The sequence below is a fragment of the Electrophorus electricus genome, chromosome 9 (assembly GCF_041902795.1).
Source record: "Electrophorus electricus isolate QZ-2024a chromosome 9, ASM4190279v1, whole genome shotgun sequence".
Lineage (NCBI taxonomy): Eukaryota > Metazoa > Chordata > Actinopteri > Gymnotiformes > Gymnotidae > Electrophorus > Electrophorus electricus.
Window position 1 is genome coordinate 23,282,435 of NC_137505.1, and position 23,268 is coordinate 23,305,702.

General features: G+C 39.6%; 2 protein-coding genes across 2 annotated transcripts; one reads left to right on the forward strand and one right to left on the reverse strand.

Annotated features, from left to right (window-relative positions):
* The first annotated feature begins 98 nt into the window (after nt 1–98).
* On the forward strand, nt 99–12,953 carry esyt3 (extended synaptotagmin-like protein 3). The gene is made up of 23 exons (XM_027010060.3): nt 99–709; nt 1,705–1,746; nt 2,693–2,827; nt 3,195–3,271; nt 3,442–3,511; nt 3,650–3,739; nt 3,863–3,918; nt 4,257–4,377; nt 4,689–4,865; nt 5,118–5,200; nt 5,320–5,368; nt 6,932–7,021; nt 7,105–7,176; nt 7,489–7,548; nt 8,692–8,763; nt 8,961–9,047; nt 9,842–9,991; nt 10,274–10,677; nt 11,157–11,255; nt 11,581–11,712; nt 11,821–11,926; nt 12,022–12,071; nt 12,436–12,953. The coding sequence occupies exons 1-23, from the start codon at nt 386–388 to the stop codon at nt 12,473–12,475; spliced, it is 2,586 nt and encodes an 861-aa protein (XP_026865861.2). The 5' UTR covers nt 99–385; the 3' UTR covers nt 12,476–12,953.
* Nucleotides 12,954–12,965: 12 nt separating this feature from the next.
* Nucleotides 12,966–23,260, reverse strand: parp14rs1 (poly(ADP-ribose) polymerase family member 14-related sequence 1). The gene is made up of 17 exons (XM_027010024.3): nt 23,035–23,260; nt 22,729–22,832; nt 22,604–22,637; nt 21,852–22,121; nt 21,241–21,468; nt 18,582–20,830; nt 18,238–18,462; nt 17,824–18,042; nt 17,612–17,690; nt 17,313–17,462; nt 16,886–16,948; nt 16,608–16,784; nt 15,295–15,501; nt 14,519–15,166; nt 14,074–14,219; nt 13,775–13,949; nt 12,966–13,674 (listed from the first exon to the last, which is right to left on the reverse strand). The coding sequence occupies exons 1-17, from the start codon at nt 23,213–23,215 to the stop codon at nt 13,391–13,393; spliced, it is 5,439 nt and encodes a 1,812-aa protein (XP_026865825.2). The 5' UTR covers nt 23,216–23,260; the 3' UTR covers nt 12,966–13,390.
* Between the last annotated feature and the right edge of the window lie 8 nt (nt 23,261–23,268).

The window sequence follows — 23,268 nt, forward strand, 5'->3', positions numbered from 1 at the left end:
TGTATGTGGTATCACCACTTGTAGCTTCCACAAATAAAAGGCGTGGTGCAGGACACGGGCGTTCCCTAACTAGGAGTAGGTTAATTTGAGGGAAAGCCTCCACAAAGTGGATGCGTTCAACACGGAAGTCGTAATGCGAGACCTGTCTTGACAGTGAGCATTGTAAAGCAGCACCTTTATTTTTAATCCCAGATGTTGGATTCCGTCTGTGATCAGGATTAGCTATCGTAATGTTAACTGCAACCTCCTCCAGCAGCACTTCTGATTACGCGCGAGACAGACCACTTCAAAGGAAGCACGTCCCTGAAGATGCTTATTTGAGATTTGACATTTAACCAGTTTCTTCACGACGCGACTGCTCGTGAGGTTTTAGGCCAATGCCAAAATGAGTTCCACGCGCGCAAACGGAGGGGCTCCCGCGCTCCCCGATAACCCTGCAAACGAGGACCTCAGGCCCAGTGACGTTAACCGCTTGCTTCTGGAATTCTTCATGTACATGGGAAAAGCCATTCTGATTTTTTACCCCGTGTACCTTATTGGCTCTCTTGGAATGAGTATTAGCTGGATTCTGCTCAGTCTGGTGATATGGAGTTTGTGGGAGCAAAACCGCAAGCACAAGGACATACGGATAGACACAGCTATTGACTTTTTGGAAAATGAGTCCTGTGTAATTAAAACTGAATTGAAAACACTAAATATGCCAGCTTGGGTGGGTATCTTGGTATCAAGTTGGAGATCTAAGGGTGGCAAACTGGTTTCCCATTGCCCAATGAATGTGTTGATGCGAAACCTTATGTTGACATTTCTTGCATTATCACTTGCTTTACAGTATAATTTTGCATCCAGCTCTTTGTGGAATTGTTGTGAGCTTACAGGGGTGTGACTCTTCTGTTGCTTGGGAACATTACAGGCAAAGCAGGTTTTGTTTTTGAGATTTACCTTAGTGTTTTGGGCTTTTATACATCAGGTGATTGTTTCCACCTGTTGTGGCAGGTACACTCTGTGTGCACGTTACACATGTAAAATGTCTAGTATGTACAGCTGCACATGTCATTCTCTAGCTTGGACTCTCACCATCATGTTGCCCTCTGAACTGATGGTGATTTTGTCCTTCTATTGACAGTAGTGCTGTAAAACAGCATTCTCTGCTCCAGTGCCTTTACTGTACAAAGAGCCTAGAGGTACTGAATTACATTTCTTGGCCATTATTGGCATATTACTACAATGAAGCATCAGGTCATTTAAATGGCCAACACTAGAGAGCTTTTTCTTACACCCATTTCCATGTTAGATCATGAGCTCTACCAGGAACTGGGCTCAGATTAAAAATGTATTGATTTTTCATGCCTGCATAAGCATTTCTGAGGAAAGAATGAGGCAGTTTTCAGTTGAAAAAAAAAAAAAAAGATGCAAATTTAAAATACCTTATGAAGCAGCTGGAATCTTTATTTGCCATTGTTTATTTGACTCCTCTCTTATGAAGTGAGGTTTAAGATTAGCCAACAAACAAATCCTCCAATAATGTTCTGTTCAATGTTTCATCTAGTACCATGCTGTTTTTAGAATTTGTTGGGGTTTTGTGTGTCCATGCGTGTGTGGGTGTGTCCATGTGTGTGTGTCTTATCAGAAGGCCCCATGCATGCATTGCTGTGGTTAAATGTTTTCTCACCTTTGTCTCATTTCCTATGTGTTTCTCCTCAACAGATTAACTTCAGTGATGTAGAGAAAGCTGCCTGGATGAACAAGGTAAGAAGGAGTGACCAATCGAGTCCCATCCGTGATACAGTAGTGACCGATCGAGTCTCATCCCTAATAACGAAGGGACTGATCGAGTCCCATCCCTGATACCGAAGGGACTGAAGTGACTGAGTCTTGTAATCTTCCTCTTCTAACCTTCTTTGTCATCACATGGCTCTACTGACTGAGAAGGACCTACAAACACTAAACAGGTTCATCGGATCAACATGTTCAGCAATAATTCTGCAAACTGTGCTTCTAGCATCTTTAACAGTAGTGACTTTACTTCCTATCTTTACAAACCTTGTAAAGTTCTGTTAATTCTTCACTTAGCTGGTAATCCTTGTTTGTTTAATGTTTATGGAGCTACTCAGGGCTTTTTCATTGTGTGATGGTTTTTACTCTGGTACATGATATAGTTACTAGAGTTGCCTCTAGTAAAACATTTTGCCTGTTGTGAAATATTACATGTCAAGGTCAAATATGCAATGTACAGTATAGTAATTCATTTTGATGTCCTTGCTGACATCTTTGCTATCGAAGGTGTCCACCAACTCACTTCAACTGACTCATAAATGACAGGCAGGGAAAGCCTCCTCCTTTTACAGAGATTATTTGATTAGGATAGCTGGACCATGTTGAAATTTTTAGATGCTGATTACAAAAAACAGGACAGACATACAGACTTTATTTTCTTTTTGAAAGTATCCATTTTAGTGATATTTTTGTCCGTCAAAATATAAAGACAGATGAGGTAAAGTGTAATAAAAAAAAAAAAAAGATTTTCTGCTAACTTGCACCATTTAACCTTTACATGCATCATTTGAAAAATTACATCATACATGTGGTGTATTGATTTGGTAGAGTGTTCACCATGAGCACAAGCTCTTATATCTATGTAACTCATAAAATTGCAGTGCTTTCTTGCATGCATACATCCCTTTGTTCTTCCCAGATCCTTCATCAGGCATGGCCATTCTTCGACATGTATATGGAAAAGCTCCTTAAAGACAGCATCCAGGCTACCATTCGAAGCTCCAGTGTTCACCTCAAGACCTTCACCTTTACTAAGGTCCACTTTGGTCAGAAGGTGAGGCATGCAGCTTCTGCTGCATAGAATCACTGGGGAAGATTTCTCTAGCCATTCCACAGTCAAATGAACTCCACAGTAACCTGTCAGTAAGCTGTCAGTAAGTTCTCAGTAAGCTGTATGTAAGCTGGAAGACGTGTACCAAGGAATGCCCTCCATGTGATCAGTGCAAGCTGAAGCCAAAGGAATCAGAATGACATTCATGATCATATTTAGGGAGTGCTGTGGCATATCTAGAGTCTTGAAGTTTGTCTGTAATTTTATTGGTGGTTTGGAATATTTTTGGCATGTAACGTACAAAAAAAAGGTATTTAAGTCCAGGCAAGGATATTTCACCCATAGACATATCTGGCTGTTTGTGCTTCAGGCTCCAACAATTTCAGGAATACGAGTATACACATATGAAACTGACAAGAGGGAAGTTATTCTGGACCTCAACATTGTGTAAGTGGTAGGACCAGTGCTCATACCATACAAGTAAAGCTAAGGACAAACATACTTTATAAATGTATTTTATTATTTGTATATATTTTTGTTCATAGATGCGTGGATGCTTGCACATTCTCATGCATTCAATGCCAGTGCTGTTTGAATTTTCCCTTTATTCCTTCCAGTTACGTGGGAGATCTGGACATTCAAGCAAATGTAAAGCCACATGTCTCTGCAGGAGTCAAAGAGATTCAGGTTAGCCAGCAGTGGCAGAATCCTCCTTTACATAAATATGTGGTGAAATAAATTTAACTCTTTCACTGTGCTGTTAGATAGGTAAGCCTGTTTTTTTGCTGAGGACCATGAGATTTATTTATTTTTTTTCTTTCTCAGCTTCAGGGGATGCTCCGTGTGATTCTCGAACCGCTGATTGGTCAGGCGCCACTTGTGGGAGGGATCACTATGTTTTTCATCCGCCGCCCTGTTAGTTACATTTTCATTATATGTAGATAATATTAGTCTGTAAATACATTTAACTTATTTATTTATATTAAGACATTCAGTATCACTCACAGGCTTTTAACCAAGTTTAAATTAAATTTGCAGACCTTTCACATAAATTGGACTGGGGTGACTAATCTTCTTGACAGTCCAACACTACGGTATTCATTTTTGGCTTGCTTGTTTGTTTGTTATATAGGTTGAAAAAATGTAAGTGTTTTATACAAGGTTTCTGGAAAAGCAGGTTCCTTGGTCAGCTATGCAAGCAAAGTGCTTCTAAAGTTCTAGGAGATAAAACCAGTTTGACCTAGAACTTGGCTGAGTAGTACTTTCCTTGTACTGCTGATGAATCTACTCTGTCCAAAATGTCATACTCCTCTGGAAGTATGAATATTATACATGTATATATTTACAAATTTCATAACAGCATGTTGGTGAGGTAAACTAGGAATAATCAGGTTTCGTAAATGTTGGATTTTCCCCATTAACTTCTCCACAGTCCCTTTTCCGAGTCAGCCATCTTGGATGTCATTGCTTCTCTTATGGTCCTGCCCAACCGCATGTGCTTCCCACTGATAGACCAAGTCAAGGTGGATCAGATGAGGTTTCCTCTTCCCCGCGTAAGTACAAATGAAACGCACACAAAGGCTTAATCATTATAGTACAGGGTCCAGCCTGCATGGCTAATGACCATCAGGCCAGTCAGGTGTGTTGCTCTTTGGTACGAGCCAAAACCTGTTCTCTCATGAGCCCTTTATGGATAAGACTAGGGACAGTTCCATTAGCGAACCAAATTGTCAGAGACACGGATATTCTCAAGTAAATGTGCCTGTGTTTTGTTACCCGGAACCTGGCTGTGATACAGTAGATTTATTTTAGTTTATTGATGTTTTTTAAATCACTTGTTCTTAATAATCTGGTCACTGTGAAGGGTGTGGTGCGTGTTCACGCAATTGAGGCCCAGGATCTAGTTGCCATGGATACAGTGATGATGGGTCTAGTGAAGGGGAAGTCTGATCCCTATGTAGTTTTAAGGGTGGGCAACAAGCGCTTCCAAACAAAGACCATTAAAGAGACCCTGAGCCCCCGCTGGAATGAGGTATATGAGGTAAGGGCTCATACCTTTCCTTCATACACATACACCCACTGTCCAATTTACAATCATTAAAATTATACTTATCTTCAAAATTACGTTAAGATAAAGCAATAAGCATTATGTGACATAGACAAGAATTATCTTGGATAAGCCACAAGGCAGGATCTGGGATTTCATCAGAATTCTGTGCTTGGGCTTATTTATTAATTAATTCATTAATTAATTTATGTACGTGTTTCCATTGATCATTCCTTTTGGGTACAGTTCGTGATTCATGAGGCGCCTGGGCAAGAGCTTGAAGTGGAGCTGTATGATGAGGACAAAGACAAGGATGACTTTATGGGCAGGTGACGGAAGCTGCTTCTGAAGCTGAGCATAAATGCTACATGAGTGGCATACTTTCTGATCGCTAACAAAAGCAAGAGAGCTCTGTATGAATATTAAGATGAGAAATTGCATACTACAGGTTTAATCTGGATTTTGGAGAGGTGAAGAAGGAAAAAGAGATAGATAAGGTACGTATTATGTATGATGCTAGGAGATGGATAATGCAATCCTTTAATCAGATGTCCTAATGACATTCCACCATCACATTTCCAGAGAACTCCTGTGTACATCACTACAACTACATATATATTCATGTTTGTGTATGTATGTTTGTATGACCCTTGGCAGTTTTAGCTGTATAAAACATAAGCGATATTAAAAATTTACATGCAGTGTATGATTCTGAGGTCACCATAACATATAATCTTTTAATCTTCAAAAAATGTTCCTCTCCTTTTGGGCCCTAAGATAGCAAAACCATATGTGTAGAAGTGCAAGAATTGATGGTTCAAGTGACATTGGAAAGGCGAAAACATAATTCCCACGAGAACTTTATTTCCTGTGCCATGGGAATGGAGAAATATGGTTCCCGCGAGGACGATTCTAACATACAACACAGGGGAGGAGCTAAAAGCTTTCACAGCTTCCTTCTAAACCATTTCTCTTGGTGCTCTGCATGTCTATTCTATATGTTGTCCCTCTTAATTGAAAATGATCTCTATGGTTTTCTTCTACTGAGGTTGTATCAGAGTTCTATGACAGTGAAAATGATGGGGCAGAATGTGTCTGAAACAGGATAATGTTGGGAAGGACTGTGATTATCAGGCATTCCCCTCTGAGAATGAGACCCTTTGTGCTGACCCTCCTGTCTCTCAACCACCAGCAGACGCATTACCGTCCAGAAATGTAAAGTTACTGTGGTCCCTCTCCCCACTTCAATTACAAGAGAGACTATGCTGCTAATGTCATCATTATGGTTCCAGGCCCCACCAGATACGCTGTCAGGCATGTCCAAGACATTAAATCAGTATTGGAAGTCTTCATCCCACCAATAATGGAAAAGGATATTCTAGGGATGACAAACAAGACAAATGTAGGGAGGAGGCGTGTGTATGGGGACAGGTGGAACTTGGATGTGACACACTTGCAAGCCTGTATTGAATTGCTCATTTAAGTCAAAAGGTGAAGATGCGGCAAGGCTTTGGAATGCTGACACTGGAAGGGCAGTATTTCAGGCTACCGTGTCTCTAAAGGCATTCCATATTTTCTCCCGTGCCAGGTTTTTGTAACAGAGAAACAAGGCACAGAAATACAGGATCTACAGGACCGTGGGTTCAGTTATTACATAATACATGTTACTGTCCTTGATAACTGAAATTGCTTTTTCTTTCCAAATCTTATAAGTAACAAAACTTTGTACTTAGAAATAATATAAAGCCCCTGAAGCACCAAAAACATCTTTGGTGGTGGGTGGGGGGGGGGGGGGGGGGGGGGCTTTTTTTTTTTTTTTTTTTTTTTTTTTTTTTTTTTTTTTTTTTTTAATATAAATTTAAAGCACAATTTAGGTAGTCAACAAATAAACATAAAGTACACATTAACCTGGGTAACACTTTTAATCCTAATTATTTTATGGGAGTTTAAATTGTAGTGGTCAAATCCACCGCAAGGATAAAAGATGTTAGTACATTTGATGTTAGTACATTTGAAGAAAAATGAATATGAATATATCCACATTGCTCTTGGTGTTGCAGTGGTTCACCCTGCAGGATATTGAGAGTGGAAGAGTGCATATGAAACTGCAGTGGCTCTCTCTGCAGACTGATCTGGACCTACTAAGACAGGTAACTGTGTTTACCACTGTACTCGCATGCTGTGGGCTGATTCGTGTATATGTTCCCATGTGAATTTGCATTTGCCTCTGCAGACATTTCAGACCACCGATGGCTGTGCTTGTGCCATGCTTGCTGTGTATTTGGACAGTGCCTCTAACTTGCCTGTGAGTGTTCATGTAAAAATGTAGCTTTCTTGCCTTTTAAACTTCAGTTGTCAATAGCAAGTGAAATCAGCTGTGAAATCAATCTATTTTCCAAACTTATTGTTTTCAAGAAAAACACCTGACCAGAATTCTCTGACTGGGTCAACACAAACACTTAAAACAAGTTCAGCTCGTCTGACAAACGGCAAAAAGAGTGGCTGGAAGCGGAAGGCTGTTTATTTATGTGTTCCTATAGAATGTACTGCCACCGTGCAATAAGAGCATGCATATCATGTTATAGATTTGTTGATGTACTTATGCCTCTGCCTCCAGAAAGACCAGACTGAATTTAGCCAGCCTGATAAACACGGAAAGCAACCCAAAGAGTTGAAGGTAAGCCACTTCTAAGATCATAATGCATTCCAAGTTTCGAGTGTGGTTCAGTGGCAATGTCACTTTGCAGTTTCTGCTACACCACAACCTTACACGATGCCGCACCGTGATTTCATGACACGCAAGGTGTAGTAATCATTTTAGCTTACACCCAGAGTGCTTGTTGCAGTAATTATTCGTGTAAAGTGGATTTGTCTCATGGAAAATGCCTTTTTCAGGTAATAAGATCATTAAAATTACACTTTTAGATTTGGTCTCTAATGCTCTAGGTTCTGTGAGAATTATCCACTTGAACATCCCCTTAGATATGCAGACACATCCAGACTAACCACTGGGTCATGAGCCTGCTCTTTCTTGTGTCCTTCCGTTCTTTCGGAATCACATGTCATCTGATCTCCATCGGCTCAGGCTTGTGTCCTGAGGGCTGAGCAATCCGGCTAGGAATTGTTCAGTGGCAGGCCAGTGTTGAAAGCATGTTCCTGTCCTCTCTGCCCTACCTATTTGAACTGAGGAGCTAACTACTCATACTGAAGAAACCTTAGAACAGCTCAGCAGGTGGGAAGAAGTACTGCCTTTCAAGAAAATTGTCAAAATGCAGAAAAAGTAAATGATATTGAGCCTGCTCTCTGTTCAATTTGGACTGGCTCCTGTTAAGTTAGTTTGTTATGCGGGTGCTGTTTTCACCAGTCAAACATACTTACCTGTCATATATCAAGAATACAGACATATGGCAGCAAAAAGGAGAAGCATGTACAAGCTGGTGGGGAAAAAAATGCTAGTCACGCCATCTTTTCTGATCCCCAACTAACAGGCTAATCTTTGTTTATGAGTAGGTTTTAAGTTTCGGTTTGTAAATCTCCTGCAGGACCTGTTGAACTGGTTTCCATACTAATAGGTATTTATAGAAACGGCTGTAGCTAGGTTCTGCAACAAGTGCTAAATCAGAATAGATTACATAATATGGACAGCAAAGCTATATGGCATTTTCACTTTACCTTAAGATCAGACAAACGTAAGAAGTCTGATTCTTTTAGCTAAGGTTTCTTTCAATAGTGTAGCTCAGAAATGGTCTAATTTTTCCCCGTATTTTGTCTAATGATTCCAAAAAGATTCTCAGTTCTAGGTTTTGCTTCTGCACTACAGCTCACGCGAAAGCAGAACAACCCCAACTCTTACGTGAAGTTATCAATAGACCAGCAAAGCCAGAAAAGCAAGGTAATGGCTGCATTTGCATTACTTCTGGTAATGAATTTAGAACTTCAGGGCCCTCTGTTGGATGATATGAGATCAAGAAATGAAATAAAATGAATTAAAGTATTGCGTCTAAATAAGCCTCTATTTGAACATACGTTTATGTAAATCCTTTGCATGTCACGCTGAGCCTAGCTGACTGTCAAGCCCTTTCCTTCAAGGTTGTGTATGCCTCCAGAGATCCTGTTTTTGAGGAGTACTTCACCTTCTTTGTGCATAATGTGGAAAGCCAGGTGCTTAGCATCCAGGTAAGTCACTTCAGCTGCTGTATATTTTCGGAATATTTTGCAAATAGGCTGTCCTTATACACTGATAGCCATCACTCAGAGGGGGAAAAAAAGTATCTGTGGCTGTTCAGTCTTGAAGGAAGGGGGTAGAACAGCAAAATCAAGTTCCTACAACTGCTGCTTAAAACTAGTTAGTACAGACTCAGGGTTAGTGACAAAAAAAAACTGTTCTATTTTCATGGTCCATGTTTTTCAGGAAATTGACCCATGGTTATACATAATATATCTGTAGGACACTAGATATATTGTAGATGAGGTGGCTTGCAAAGTAACAGTGAGTAATTGTACAGTAAAAGTAATTAAATAAAGTGTCTGCTAAACCACAAGTGATCACTTTTTGACCAAGTTCAAATCGGTGAAAAGTCAGGTCTGGTAGCAAAGGTTAAGGTCATGAAGGAAGGAAGTTCAGTACCAGACTACCAGTCATATAATTTCACTTTCATTGTAGTGAATACAGCTGTTTATAAGACTTCTTAAACGGATGAACGGAAAACTGTACGTGAAATTTCTTCAATAAACTTCAGATAAGATCGAAAATTTCATTAATAACAGATTAAAATGAGGCTTTTTGAGTTGGTCTTTGGCAATCTGCTTTACGATTGTCAGTGATATTATAAAGAACCACAAAGGAGTAAAAAACAAATGACAGAGGGGGCAGAATTCCTGTTTAATCCACAACCCTTCTGGATAAAATTCATTAGCATTTTAGGATTTCCTGAGCATTTCGGGACGTCATGGGCCCCCCATGATTTCAGGTGATGGTGGCCGAGAAGAAGACATTACTGGGTACGCTCACCCTGCCTCTGCTCCGCCTGCTCAATGCCTCAGACCTGACCCTGGACAATCGCTTCCCACTGGAGCGCTCTGGAGCCAACAGCCAGCTCAAGATTAAGGCCATTCTCAGGGTGAGGCCCCTGATCTGAGATCAGCACTCTGAAATGGTATAAAGACATCTTATGAACCTGAAAGTGCATCTTGTGCTCGTGCCCACAGTGTAATATTAGAAGTTAGTACATTTCAAAGCAAGCTTTAAATGCAGGTTTTGTTGTTGGGTTTTTTTTCAATGTCATTTCTTTAGCGTTATCTTATTTTTACATGAATATACTGGGTTTGGGTCTTTATATGCAAATATTTAAATGGGCCCAGATCCTCTTCCCTTAGTAATAGATCATTCTTTTCTATCCTAGGCCCTGAAGCTGGAGAAGCCCCAGCCTAAGGCACCCAACCCTCCAGCTCAGCCTCGACGTGGCAAAGCCCCCCAAGCCAAACACCCTGAGTCCCAGCAGACCCAGTCCCAGCCTTCCCACCCTGCCCCTCAGTCATCCCAACCTGAGGGGAGAGAGCAGACTCCCAGGCCTGTGCCTGCCGTGGTAAACCAAACCTCTGCCAACCCGCAAACTAGCTCTTCCTCCAGTGGGCTCCAGACCGAAACCCACTCCCAGCGGCGAGGCTCTCTCCTGCCATTGGAGGGCCGGCGCTCAGGCCCCTCCACACCGTCTCGCATGCGCCGCTACGATTCGCACAGCATCCTGTCAGAGAACTCCTTAGCCTCTTCACGCTTTGACCTGGCTGATGGTGTCCCATACCCAGAGTGAGTGTCATCTCTGGTCTGAGACATATATAATATATTTAGATTTTTGTATAAGTAGTTTAATAATAACTGAGCAATAAGAACTAGGGGTTCAATATGTGTTTTGTGCACTAGAGGCATATTTTAGAAAAGATATTAACAAATAAAGATGTTTACACATGTAGGAATTTTGATCTGGTGCAAAAGTAGCAGCACAGCCATTTAAATGCCAAGATGCAATTTAATGGAATTAAAATGACACTTAAATACCAAGAGCTTGATCACATCAAAGTGAATAAATGTCTTTTGTTGACTGGATGTTGCTGATCTTAGGTTTGTTTTGTGTCACTAAAACAAATATGTTCATTTACCCACTAGGGGTCACCAACAATTCCCATTTTACCTGTCTGAGCATTACAAGCATGCAGGCAAACACCTATGGATATCCAAGCCTGTTTTTGGAGGAGTCCCTAAATTGTTTGCAAATGTATGTGTTACAGAGCCCTTATGAACCACCAAGGCAGTTTTGGCCAGATCCAGGTGACACTTCGTTATGCCAACCTGCGGAACAAGCTTATTGTGACCATCAACGGCTGCAGGTGGGTCTGTAAAGGCTGTAGAATTTCAGCTTAATGTGTGAAATCCATAAAGCATCAGTGGTACATGAAAGAACTGCTGCTTACTGTGCAATAACCCCTAACCTTAATAAAAGACTGCATCTAAAACTGCTGGCATTGATGATGATAATAATAAGTAATGGGCACTAATGTGGATGATCTTTGTTTTGAATTAATTCAGCCGTAATTTATATTAGTATTTAACACATTTAGCTCATTTGCATTGTCACTTTGGATCATTCAGAAAACGGATCCTGTTGAGTTGATGGTGATATACACTGCATATTCCCATGACCTTGCTTGGTAGGAATCTGTTTCCCTGTAGCGAGAATGGCTCAGACACCTACGTTCGCGTTTACCTGCTGCCAGAACAGACGTGGAAGAGCCGCATGCGCACACAGGTCAAGAGGAAGACGGTGAACCCTTCATTTGAGGAGAAGTGAGAGCTTGTTCAAATGTTCAAATGACAGATTTGTGGTGCTGTAGTGTGGCTGACGCACTGACTGGCCACTCCTTGCGTAGTATACTTTCAATCTTGCTTGCTCAGGTTTGAGTTTTCAGTGCCAATGGAGGAAGCCAGGACCAGGAAGTTGGATGTTTCTGTGAAGAACAATCGAATGTTTCACACCAGGGAACGAAAAGAGATTGGAATGGTGAGGGGGAAAATGCAAACCATGTGATAACCTGTCACAACAAATGCAATGCTTAGTTTGCAGATTAATAACTGCTTTTTGCCCTCTATCTGCAGGTCCTAATCGATTTGTCCCAAGTGGATCTTGTGAAAGGTTCCATAGACTGGTTAGTAATATCTTTGTGATGAGCAAAAAACATGTTTCTTTTTAGTATAAGCTGTTAAAAATAGAATTCTGGACCCAACATATATTATGTAGTCACAAACAGATATAAAATATTAAAGATAATTACCATAACCTAAATATTTAATAAAATAAACAAAGACAAGCCTGATGAGATACAACCTCCACCACTACCAACCACATACCCACTCATCCTAGGAGCAACCTGTCAACAGGTCATGGCTATGCAATGGTTGCCTTGCACCCAAGTTTTAGAAACATTTCCTTTTCTTTATATATTTAGCATTTGAATGAAAGCAGGCAAAAGCTAATCTGTTTGATTTTTGGTGTCTGTTTTATCAAACTAGGTATGAGCTCACACTGCCTGGGCTGAAGAAGACTAACTAGAGGAATGATGATCGCAATGTTACATGTTTCTACAGATTTGAACAAATTATTTCATATTCCACATACTTTGGTTACAACTTTATTGCTGCACTGGTTATAACAGAAGTATATCAAGTTTTTCTGATTATCCAGGTAGAGGCCAAAAAAACTTTTTTTAATTTATTTTTGAGTGGTGGGAGGGTTTGCCTTGAGGTGCACTTCAGGTTGAATGGCATGATTTCTCAGACCGGAAGAAATCATTTTTAGTTTTTTTTGTAGTTAATATAGAAGTTTGGCTGAATTGTTTGCCTGTACTCTGTGAATGGGTTTTAATGATTATTTTCATGATATGTGTTTCATGACATCCAAAAGAAAAATTTAACATTAATATAAATAAATAAGCAAAAATAGTCAATTTTTATAAATAAATGAGGACCAAATATCACCTGGTCTAGCAAAAATTGTCTAATAGTGTGTTTCGTTTAAATAAAATTAAAAAAAAGGCAAAGTGTGTTGCATATAATGTTTATTTATTGAGTATCTATTAGGCAAAATCAGATAAGAAAATTCTTAAACCTAGGAATTCATTCTGAGCTGACATAAACGATAAAATCATAAACAAAATCACAGACTGCATAGAGTGCTTTACAGAACATCCCATTCCTGTGATTTCAAACTTCCACAACAGGAGTGCAAAACATAAGATGAACTGTAGACGTCAGAAGATAATTACTTTGTTATTCTCAGTGGTTTATAACAAAAGTTATAAAATTGTACTCAGTGAAATGTGCAAAAAGCTTAACTGCAAGGTCTGTAGTTTTTAACTTGTGTGTAGCAAAAGGCAGCCATGCCTTTCAGGTTGGTTAGATACATTCTTGGCTAAAATTTGTGTTCAGGAACTTAATCTATCTCTTTAAGGCAGTTTCAGAGCATGACTCAAGTGAAGGTTATCAGGTATTCTGGATAAGCATTATCATCACGGAACACCACAAAGATGGTTGGCGCTGAAGTATTGTCCACCACAGTGTCATAGAGATCAGTGCTGTTGGCAGTTTTGGGAGGAGGGACGATCATTGAATGATTTCCAACTGTGTAGTCTCCAGTGAGAACTCTGCAAAGGTACATGTGCCTCTGGCCTTGCTGGTCTGGTACTGAATATGTAGGTTGGGCAGAGTAGCTCGCATTAAGTGCAAAATACGTGCCCTTTCCGAAGGCTGCCGCTGCAATGAATAAACAGAGATATTAATGAAGAAGGCTGCACAGGTAAAACAAATGTGGTAGGGTTTTGAAAGATTTGAAAGTCTTGAACATTTCTAGTACCATTTAATCCTGCATAGCTGCGGTTGAAGCCTCTCATATTGATGTGAACTTTTGAGTCTGGCCGGGTCCCATGGAAGAGCCTCTTCTCGTTGTTCTGATGTTTATTTTTATGTTCCATGATTGTCTTGTTATTCTGGTAGTTCTTCCAAATGCCAGGATTCTGGATCCTTTCAATCTAAGTAGTAACGAAAATGAACATGGTGTGAAATAAGACCCTTCTTGTAGAAACCATGGAACAATGGAAGTGATCACAGACCAACCAATATGTTTCCTCACAAGGTTATATTATAGATACTTACCTTAATAACATTCTTGTTGCAGGTTTTTCTAAAGTGGCTCAATACGTCATTATATTCTTTACTTCCAGACTGCAGTGGGCACACCTTGAATAACTCATCCGCTTTCATGGTATCCCATTCCTGTGGTAGGCTGTCAGTGGATGCCACTGGTAAACAAAAAAATCAGGGTTTATTACAGTTCATTTCAGTGAAAATTTTTTTAGTAGTTGTATTTACTTCCACTAAATAATCACAATTAAACTTTATAGGACAGCTTATAAAATTGACATTTTAATGCTACCTTGAGATGTAAAATGCAGTTTGGTTTTTGTGTGTGTGTGTGTAGTACACAAGGTTTTCAGAGAAACAGGATGTTTATATCAGAGGTGCTGATTGACAAGAATATTTTCTAATATTTTCTAAAATCTACAACTACTGTTATGAAGAAGTTTGTGGGATCAATTACCATTTAATTTGTCAACACGCCTGATGTTCATCTGGTTGCTACCACTCACAGCTGGACCATCTGGCATTGTGACCTTGTACAATTGGCCTTGGAAGGTGATGTCCGCTTGGTGAGCATCCACAGCAAGTGCTTTCTCCAAAAAGTAGTTTGTCTGTGGATCAAAGCTGTGGTACTGTCCACCCTGCTGGTACTGCCAGTCCACCAGATCGAGGGTCATACTGATTTGTTTTTTCAGGTCCACCTCTTCTCTGGTTCTTTTGATCATGGTCTGGATCTCACTTGCCGCTGCTAAAACGTCCCTGGTGATGCCCTCTACTATGATCGTGGCCTCCCCCGAGCCTCCAGCTGCAGCCGCCTGACTCTTGAACTCCATTCTCACGCTAATGTCCATGTCTTGCTGCAAGTCTTGAATTCGCTGTATGTCTTTGTCAGACAAGCTAAGAATCACTGCATCTGAGATTTCCTGAAATGCCTGTTCTTCGGAGATGAGTTTCTCAAGCCACTGCTGCGTTCTGTGCACAGCGGCCTGGGATGGCCCACAGATGGAGAAGCATGCAGCATGCACCACTTTGTCCTCCATCACAAAGCTCTTGCCCTTCTGCTGCTTGACATCTTTATCCCCAGATCCAAACCATGATTTTGCATATGCTGTCAAGGTGGAAGCAACATGCGTAAATGAAAACAATAACTGTAACAATAACTGGAAAATGCTTCTCTAAAACATTCTCCTTTGATAATGGTCCATCTAACACCTGGAGAGATGAATGGACACATACATATAATTTTTGTCAAGGTAGTCCCCTTCTTCTGCTTGTCTGTGGCTTCCCTCTTCAGCATGCTCTGGTGGAAGTCTGCCAACATGGGCGCCTGGAAAATCACTATCCGGACCAGTCTGAGGGAGGACTGGGGAGTCTGTTTCACAAAGTCTATTACAGCGTCCAGCATGGCGTCTGCAACTAAACCTGCATTCACCCCACCTTGACCTGTAAGATAAGCAGTGTTGTTGGTAGGCTCTATTCTCAATTCCACAATAGAGCTTTTTGACACGAGTATCATGCATACATTCAATGCATGATACTCAAAAACATAAATCAAAAACATAAATTGCTCTTCAACTGATGGCACCTAATTGGTGTGTGCAGTGATGGCATGCTGATGGCCAGTGTGCACACTATGACAACTGTTTTTAAAATGGTTACTTGAAATATTTTCTGCACCAGAGACATTTCTAGGGTTTTAAAACCATCTTAGGACAAAACAACTGAGGCTAGTAAGCAGGTCTAAAGGTTTATTTTATATATTTTTGATATTTACATGAAACATTTTCATATCATTTTGAAATCAACCAAGATTGAGTTTATTAATAAATTATATTACCTAATAATGTGGACAGCTGATGCAGAGCTATATTTTTGCAAAGTGGTAGCTCAGTGATTATGGTACTTGACTTGTAATCGGAAGGTTGCTGGTTCAAGCCCCACCACATCGGTCATGTGAGCAAACTACTGAATGATTTCACAGTGGTCAATTTTATAAATTTACATCTTATTGTCACAACAGAACAGCACAGCATATAAAAATCTTAAACAGACTAAAACATCTGTGTTGTACAGGGATATTCTACCAGTGGAATGATTTAATCACAGTTCACATTATCTGCATTTCTAGTCAATGCAACAACCCATCCTTATCAGATGGAAAATGAATGATGACAAGCGACATTTCAGAACTGTAGCTAGTTGGTGGTGGTAGATTGTAAGGAAAAACACAAGTCCTCCCTGTATAGTGAGGTTTCAGAAAATGGCCAGCTTACCTCTTAACTGCTGTATGAAATTAAAGAGATCTGTCCACTGGCCAGACATGCAGAGCTCTTTATTAAACCTTTTGTTTAATAACTAAGTACCAATTTTGTTCAACTCTCAACGTTAAAAAAAAAAGGCTAGGCTTGATCACAAATGGAATAGCAATGTCACTGTTAAGCACAGATCGCAGTTGAGCTATTTAAGGATGATCCTGACAAATTGTCAGAATTAATATGTCATCTTTCTTGCTCCTGAGTTGAGATATTTACCAAGGAACTTGTGCTCACCTGTTCCAAAAGCAGGGAAGGAAATGGAAGTGAAGTTCTGCTGAACACATATTTTGAGCGCTTGCATGACAAGTTGACGAATTATTGCAGGATTACTTTTTCCTGAAATATGAATAATTTTCTTGCACTGCAAGTTGCCTTGCTGGGTCATTATCAGCCCTTGATTTTGCTGTGCTCCTGGAAAGATCAAAATATAATGGGTTCAACACACTTGCATACACTGTGTTATTTTAAAAGCATGTTTACTGATTTGATTTCAAAATGATAATCGTTCTCACCCAGTTGCTTGCACTCTGCCTCTACAATTGGACCAGCGGCATCCAAAACAGCCTTTGAGACACCTTAACAATTAGACACACATTTAGGGCATGCATTATATAGTAATTCTTTAGTACACGTTGAAAAAAACTCTTCCTTTGTGTAACTGCCCGAGTAATAACTGGCAGGTAACAAATCTCTAAGAAAAGAAAAGCAGTTAAAAGTTGCAGTATTGTATAACAGCAAATTTCCTGTATGTATCTGTTGCTTCTGACTGTAGATAGATGCTTCTGATTGTAAACAGCTAACAGGTGCAGTTACAAACTTCTGCAGCTACCAAGCACAAGCTCATAAGTGGAAATTTTTCACACTTCTTGATTAACGCTCCTAAATCCACTGAGGTCTAACCATTTCCTAACTTGGTTTTCCAAGCATGCTCAAGCTTACCTGATTTCATTGTGAAATCATCATTGCTGGAGTTTACAATGACATCTGTTTTCTCTATGGTGATATCGCCATTAAGAACCTGAAGCATAACACCTCCCACCATGGTCTCATAAGTCCCTGATATTGGTGAAGTAATCTTTGAAAAAGGACCTAGGAATTAAATATAAAAATTCAAATAAAATAGATGACTTTGAAGTAGTGTGTGATCCAAAGCTACTGGTTGTTCATAGACTATACAAAACACTAAACCGATGTCTTATCCTGTAAAGTTAACTTCTTAACATATTTACACACTGCACCTTTGTATTGCTGCTGTGTTACAGCACTTGTTGGGGATGACTGTGTGTTAAAACTTTTGTTGAACTCATCTGTAAAGGCCTGTAAAAAAGGTTAAGGGATGTTAAGTAGGCATTGCATTGCATACAATTACATGTCAATTGCCCTTTGGTAGGACACAAAACATCCACACATTATGTAGTTAGGAGTTCAAACCTAAGCAATGTTCACTTACCTTAATGGTTTCAGTGTCTTTGGGGTGGAGAGCAAACATCACCTTCTGTACATGCTTGGGGTTCTTTTTGCTATACTGAACAATGGAGTCAAGCATGAGGGAAGCCACCAGTGATTTCGGAAAGCCCAGGTTTCCTGTGCCTATGGCAGGGAACACAATGGACCCCTGCTTCCGCTGTTCAGCCTCGTCTAAACATTTACTCATAATGTCTTCCATCACCTTCCAAAGACAAGATGTTGGTGTTAACACATTTAAATGATGACAAAAGTCCAAAACTGCCTTAATCTCACATATAAAAAGAAATGTTTGTAACATTGAAATAAATTAAATTAAATTAAATTAAATTAAAATTATACAGCATCCAAAAGCCTTTGACATAGAAAGTTGAGATGTGGTAAGATTACAGAGTAGTACCTTCTGCTCTGAACCCTTCCAGTGGGGGGCAACAGCATGAAACACCAAACTGGTTTTAAGGTTACAGCCATTAGTGACAAATATTGCCCCAACAGGTGCAGGGTTTACAGCATGCTGGTTAAGAAGGTCCTGAAGGTGAGGGCCAGCTGCTTTAAAGATGGCACTCGAGATGGCTCCATGATTAAGGGCCAGATCAGAAGATATAGAGTTCACAACAACATCTGCCTAAAGACAAAGAAACACAATATATATATGTATATATATATTATTATTTTTATTTTATTTTATTTTTTATTTTTTTGCCAACTTGGAAAAAGAATTCTGAACAGACTAATTCAACTCACTGAGGCATCCTGGATGTTGCACTGTGAAATGGTGATGGTCAGACCCTCATTTGTCTTAACACTCTGTGATGAGCCATGGCTTGATGAACTGGAGAGGTTTAGGTTTTGCTGATGGTTGCTTGAATTCACATCAGATGTCATCTTCTGACTGGTGAATCTCTGCCCATAAACTTTCTGCACTGCAGCTTTTAAAGCCTCAACTGTTCTTACGTTGTTGTCAATGAGATGGATCTTTCTTAAGCAAGTGTCCCCCATCATAAACTCAAAGAACTCTTTCAGGGCTGCAACAATGGTGTCAGCACAAAGGTCCAATGGGAACCCATAGTTGCCAGAACTTATGGCTGGTATTGCAAGAGACTGGCAATTCTCTCTGTCAGCAAGATTCAGGCTCTTTATCACTGCCTTTTTCAAAAGTCGGACTGCTTTCTGGGGATCAGAAGCATCAAAGAGTGGTCCTACCGCATGGATGACATACCTGCAGCGCAGTTGACCCCCTGCCTCAGTGAGGACAGCATCACCCATGTTCAGCTTTGTTTGCTTTTTAATAATCTTCTTACAGGCCTCCTGCAGTTGTGGTCCAGCAGCAGTGGAAAGTGCCATTGATAGACCTCCATTGAAGTCAAGCTTCTCATTAGCTGGATTAACAACAGCATCTACTGGATAGTAGCACATGTCACCTTTATTGACTATAATCTCCACTCCATCAGGTGTTAGTACTCCCCTTTTTTCCATAGTGACATCAGCAACCTGAGAAAGGTCATCCTTATCTGCTAACTCAACTAAACACCCCATAATGTTCTTGGCTGTAGCAATATACATTGTCTCTTTATTCTTGAAAGATTTCCTGGCACCAGGCTTAGCTACTTTAAAGTTGCAGCAGAAAACCGATGAAAGGAGGTCCTCAAAGAGAGGCTTACACTGAGAGACATATATCCTTGGGCCATACAGTGAGATTGTGTTGTCTTTAAAGTCAACGTTGACATTATTTTTCACATTGTCAAACCAGTTTTCCTTCTTGTGCTCCTGGATAAACCTGACAATGATCTTTTCTGTCATAAAGGTTTCAGTAATGAGAGAATTGTTATTTATATATTCAGACAACTGTTCTTGGACTAATAAGACTGGTTGAACAAAGCCAGAAACTTCAACTTGGTTGTCTGATGTGTTGATTACAACAGCCAATTCTTTTGAATTGAATGTGATATTTAAGTTAGCAACAAGATTGTGCCATTCTTCCCTTCTGAGCACAGTGGGATCCTCTACATCTAAGTGTTTACAACATAACAGTGCTGTCAGCTGTTCCTCACTATCACTCAAGGATTTTTCAGTTTTGGCAAAAAGCCATGCATGGTTTTCCTTAATTTCCAGGGATGCACTAATTCCCTTGGATAAGAACAAGTTCCTGTTTAGTTCCTCCCGTGTCCCTTTACATAGAAACTCCAGAATAGATGGCTTGAGTTCCACCATCCTCTGATGTAGGCTAACAATTTCTTGCAGAATCTTATTTTTTGACTCAAGCACCTCTTGTTTTAGACCATAGAGAGTTATCTTCTGGCTTTGCTTGTGGTAATTCACATCCAGCTCAGGAAAGATGACTTTAAGGTTTTGCTTCAGGCCACTCAGCATGATGATCTCATAAATGGATGGATCCATGAGAAGTTCATCTGTCACACTGCCTATCTCCCTTTGAATCCTTTGAGTGGTGGTGTCAACAATATTTTTTACAATATTAGCAGTTCTGCACACATCTTCTACAAGGCCTGCCATGATTATTGTTCCTTGATCTTTGTGAAGGACCAGGGTCACAGGCTCAGATTCCAATATCTTGGGGACTTCTGTCGCCAATTCAACCCATGCATCTCTCTGAAGTGGGATCTCCAGTGCTTTATATTTGGACATTGCAGAAGTAAACTCAGCAGAGGCCTTCTCTTTCCACATCTGGAGGAGTTTTCTTGTCTGTACACCTTGGCAAAGGAGGGACCGATGAGGACTGATCCTCACAGCTGTGTCTCCAAGGTCCAGCTGACACCAATGTTTAGACATATATTCCATGAGCAAGTCCAATGATCTTTGGTTTTCTTGGAGATATTTCCAGATAGATTTATCAATATTCTGTATGAAGGTCTCTGGGAGTTTCAAAGTGGGTCTCTCTCTACCATAAAGGGCTGTTCCCAATGATGCATAGTATGGGTATACTCTGATAGGGTGCTTTTTAATTTGATGTTGAGCTTTGAGAACTGTGTTTACAGCTAGAAACAATGTTAGAGTTTAAAGGTTATTAATCATGGAAAATTAAACACAATGGTGCTTTGGCTTGCAAAGTTTGCTACTGTCATTTTTTCATTGTAAGGATTTTTTTATTTCAAATTTTTAAGGACTGGGAATATGAGCTGGGCTGTCTAGAACTTTAGATAATCTAGAAAATATAGAACAATTGAGTCAGCTCTGATTACATTAGTAAAGGACTCTGATCCAATATAATGATAAATAAAACAAAAATATCTTACAGAACACTTTATTGAAATTATTACATAAATTTAATGTAAGTAAAAACATCAGTACATAGTATAATACTGTAAAATAATGGAACATCACAAAACATTGCAGCAGGCCTTTCAAAATGTAGGTAGATACCTGACAACTATGAAAGGAGTCTTACCTGTGTGATCACAAAAGGTGATAATCGCAGATTGTTCATCTTCGAGAATTTCCACGTCATCCTCTACTTCACCAAATTTTTCAAAATACAGCACAAAGTAGTCAGAGTTCACACCTGAAGGAACATCCTCAGCCTTCACCATTTTAGTCGTCTTAAGAGGACTCACTTCCAGATTCTTCCTCCTAACAACTGAATTACCTGGACAAGACATAATGAAGTGCTCTGCACCTAATGTACAAAGAGATATAAAATTAGAACATAATTTACTTTCTTTACAGAAAATCATTAAGGTTACAGCTTTACTATTAAGACTTTTGTCTATTTAGGTAAGGGCTGTTGGGGACTGAACTTGAAAAGGTTAATGTATTAAAAACCTAGTAATCATTACCCTCATCAAAGTAATTTTGTATATTTTAATATGCATCAGCATCACAAACTTTTTAGCTGCAATTAATTAAGGGTTTATTATTCTACATTAAGCATTAGTTTTATATCAGTGGTATAGTTTTCTGTTAAACAGATAGGTAAGAATATGCTTATAAATAAATGTACACTGTATGCAAAAAAACCCAAAAAAACAATTTCCTTTTATGTTGAGAACAACAATTCACCTTTTCTGCTAGGGAAAGTAACCACAGCACAGTTGCTCTCAGTTATGAATTCTATGTTAAATTCTTTTGATTCAGAGCCACCCTTGAGGACGTTCTCCACCAACATATGCAGGAACTCCTGACTCATGTTCTGGATGTTGCTAAGCACAGCCGATCTGGGCGCTGGGTCTGTGCTGTCCTCTGGCAACTCCTCCTTCACCTCCTCACACTGAAGTTCACCAGACGTGGCACTTTCATCTTGGGCAGGTGATTCCTCTTGGCTTCTGAGACCTGCAGAGAAAACACACAATGGTGTTTGTAGTTAAGGTTTGAAGATAGGAGAACACAAAAATTGAAAAACCTTTGTCCAGCAACTTGTATGACTTCAAATGTCAGGGACGTACAAGTGTAAATATCTAATTTTTATTATGAAATGATGTTGTAAAGATGTAAAGATGAAGATGTAATTAATAGCATTATTTAGAGCTGTTTAGAGATTTTAAAAAATATTTCTAAGATCTCTTTACATTATAAAATGTTTATTAGTATTAATTTAAATACTTTTTAAATAATTTAAATACTTTTTCATCATTATAATTTTAATAATTTTAAATGCGTCTATCAACTAAAAAAACACATCAGCATGAAATAAAATTACATAAATTCTCCCCTAGAGGGAAGCACACTCGTAATTTACGTTATTGCTAGTCTTTACATGCAAATGAACACAATCACATAGCGGAATCAAAATCAAGATCCCCTGTACCGCTCACCTGTTTGATCTGTTTTGCTTGTGGACTTTGATTCCTAGGAAAAACACGTTCGCGATTTGAGCATACTTCCAAAATATTTTAATATTAATTGATTACATTAATTCAGCTAAGTTTTCAGTTCTCACCGGAGTGTCTTTGGAGTCTCCTGAAGGCGGATATACATTCAGCGTCACGAGGTCTTTGCCCAGCTTTATTTGGTGCGTTGGCTTCTGGATAACATTTTCTCTCACTATGTGGACAAAAAGACACTTATACAGAGCTCTTTGTCTGAAGCAGATTCTATATTCACATACTTTCGCTTTTCAGTCTACTTACCCACTTAGGTTAGGTAAACACTTCTTTAAAAGCCCTTCTTAAAATTAACAAAATAGCGCCTTCTAAAAAATAAGGACTCGTCATATATATGATTATGGAGTCGTAAGTGAACCTACCTTCCTCTAGTTTGAAGCGCACGATTGCTCTCTGTAAGTCGGAAGCATCATACTGCACAGAACAATCTCCTCCGTTTGACTTTCTACTCTGGAAATAAATTGTGAGTTTGTTTTTTAACTTAGGAGTCTCGGGGTCCCATTTGCCCTCAACAAACAGGGCATATGGAAACTCCTCTGCCATCTCGAACTGTCTAGTGACAAGCGATTTTCAGGCGAAACAGTTTGGGTCTCAGT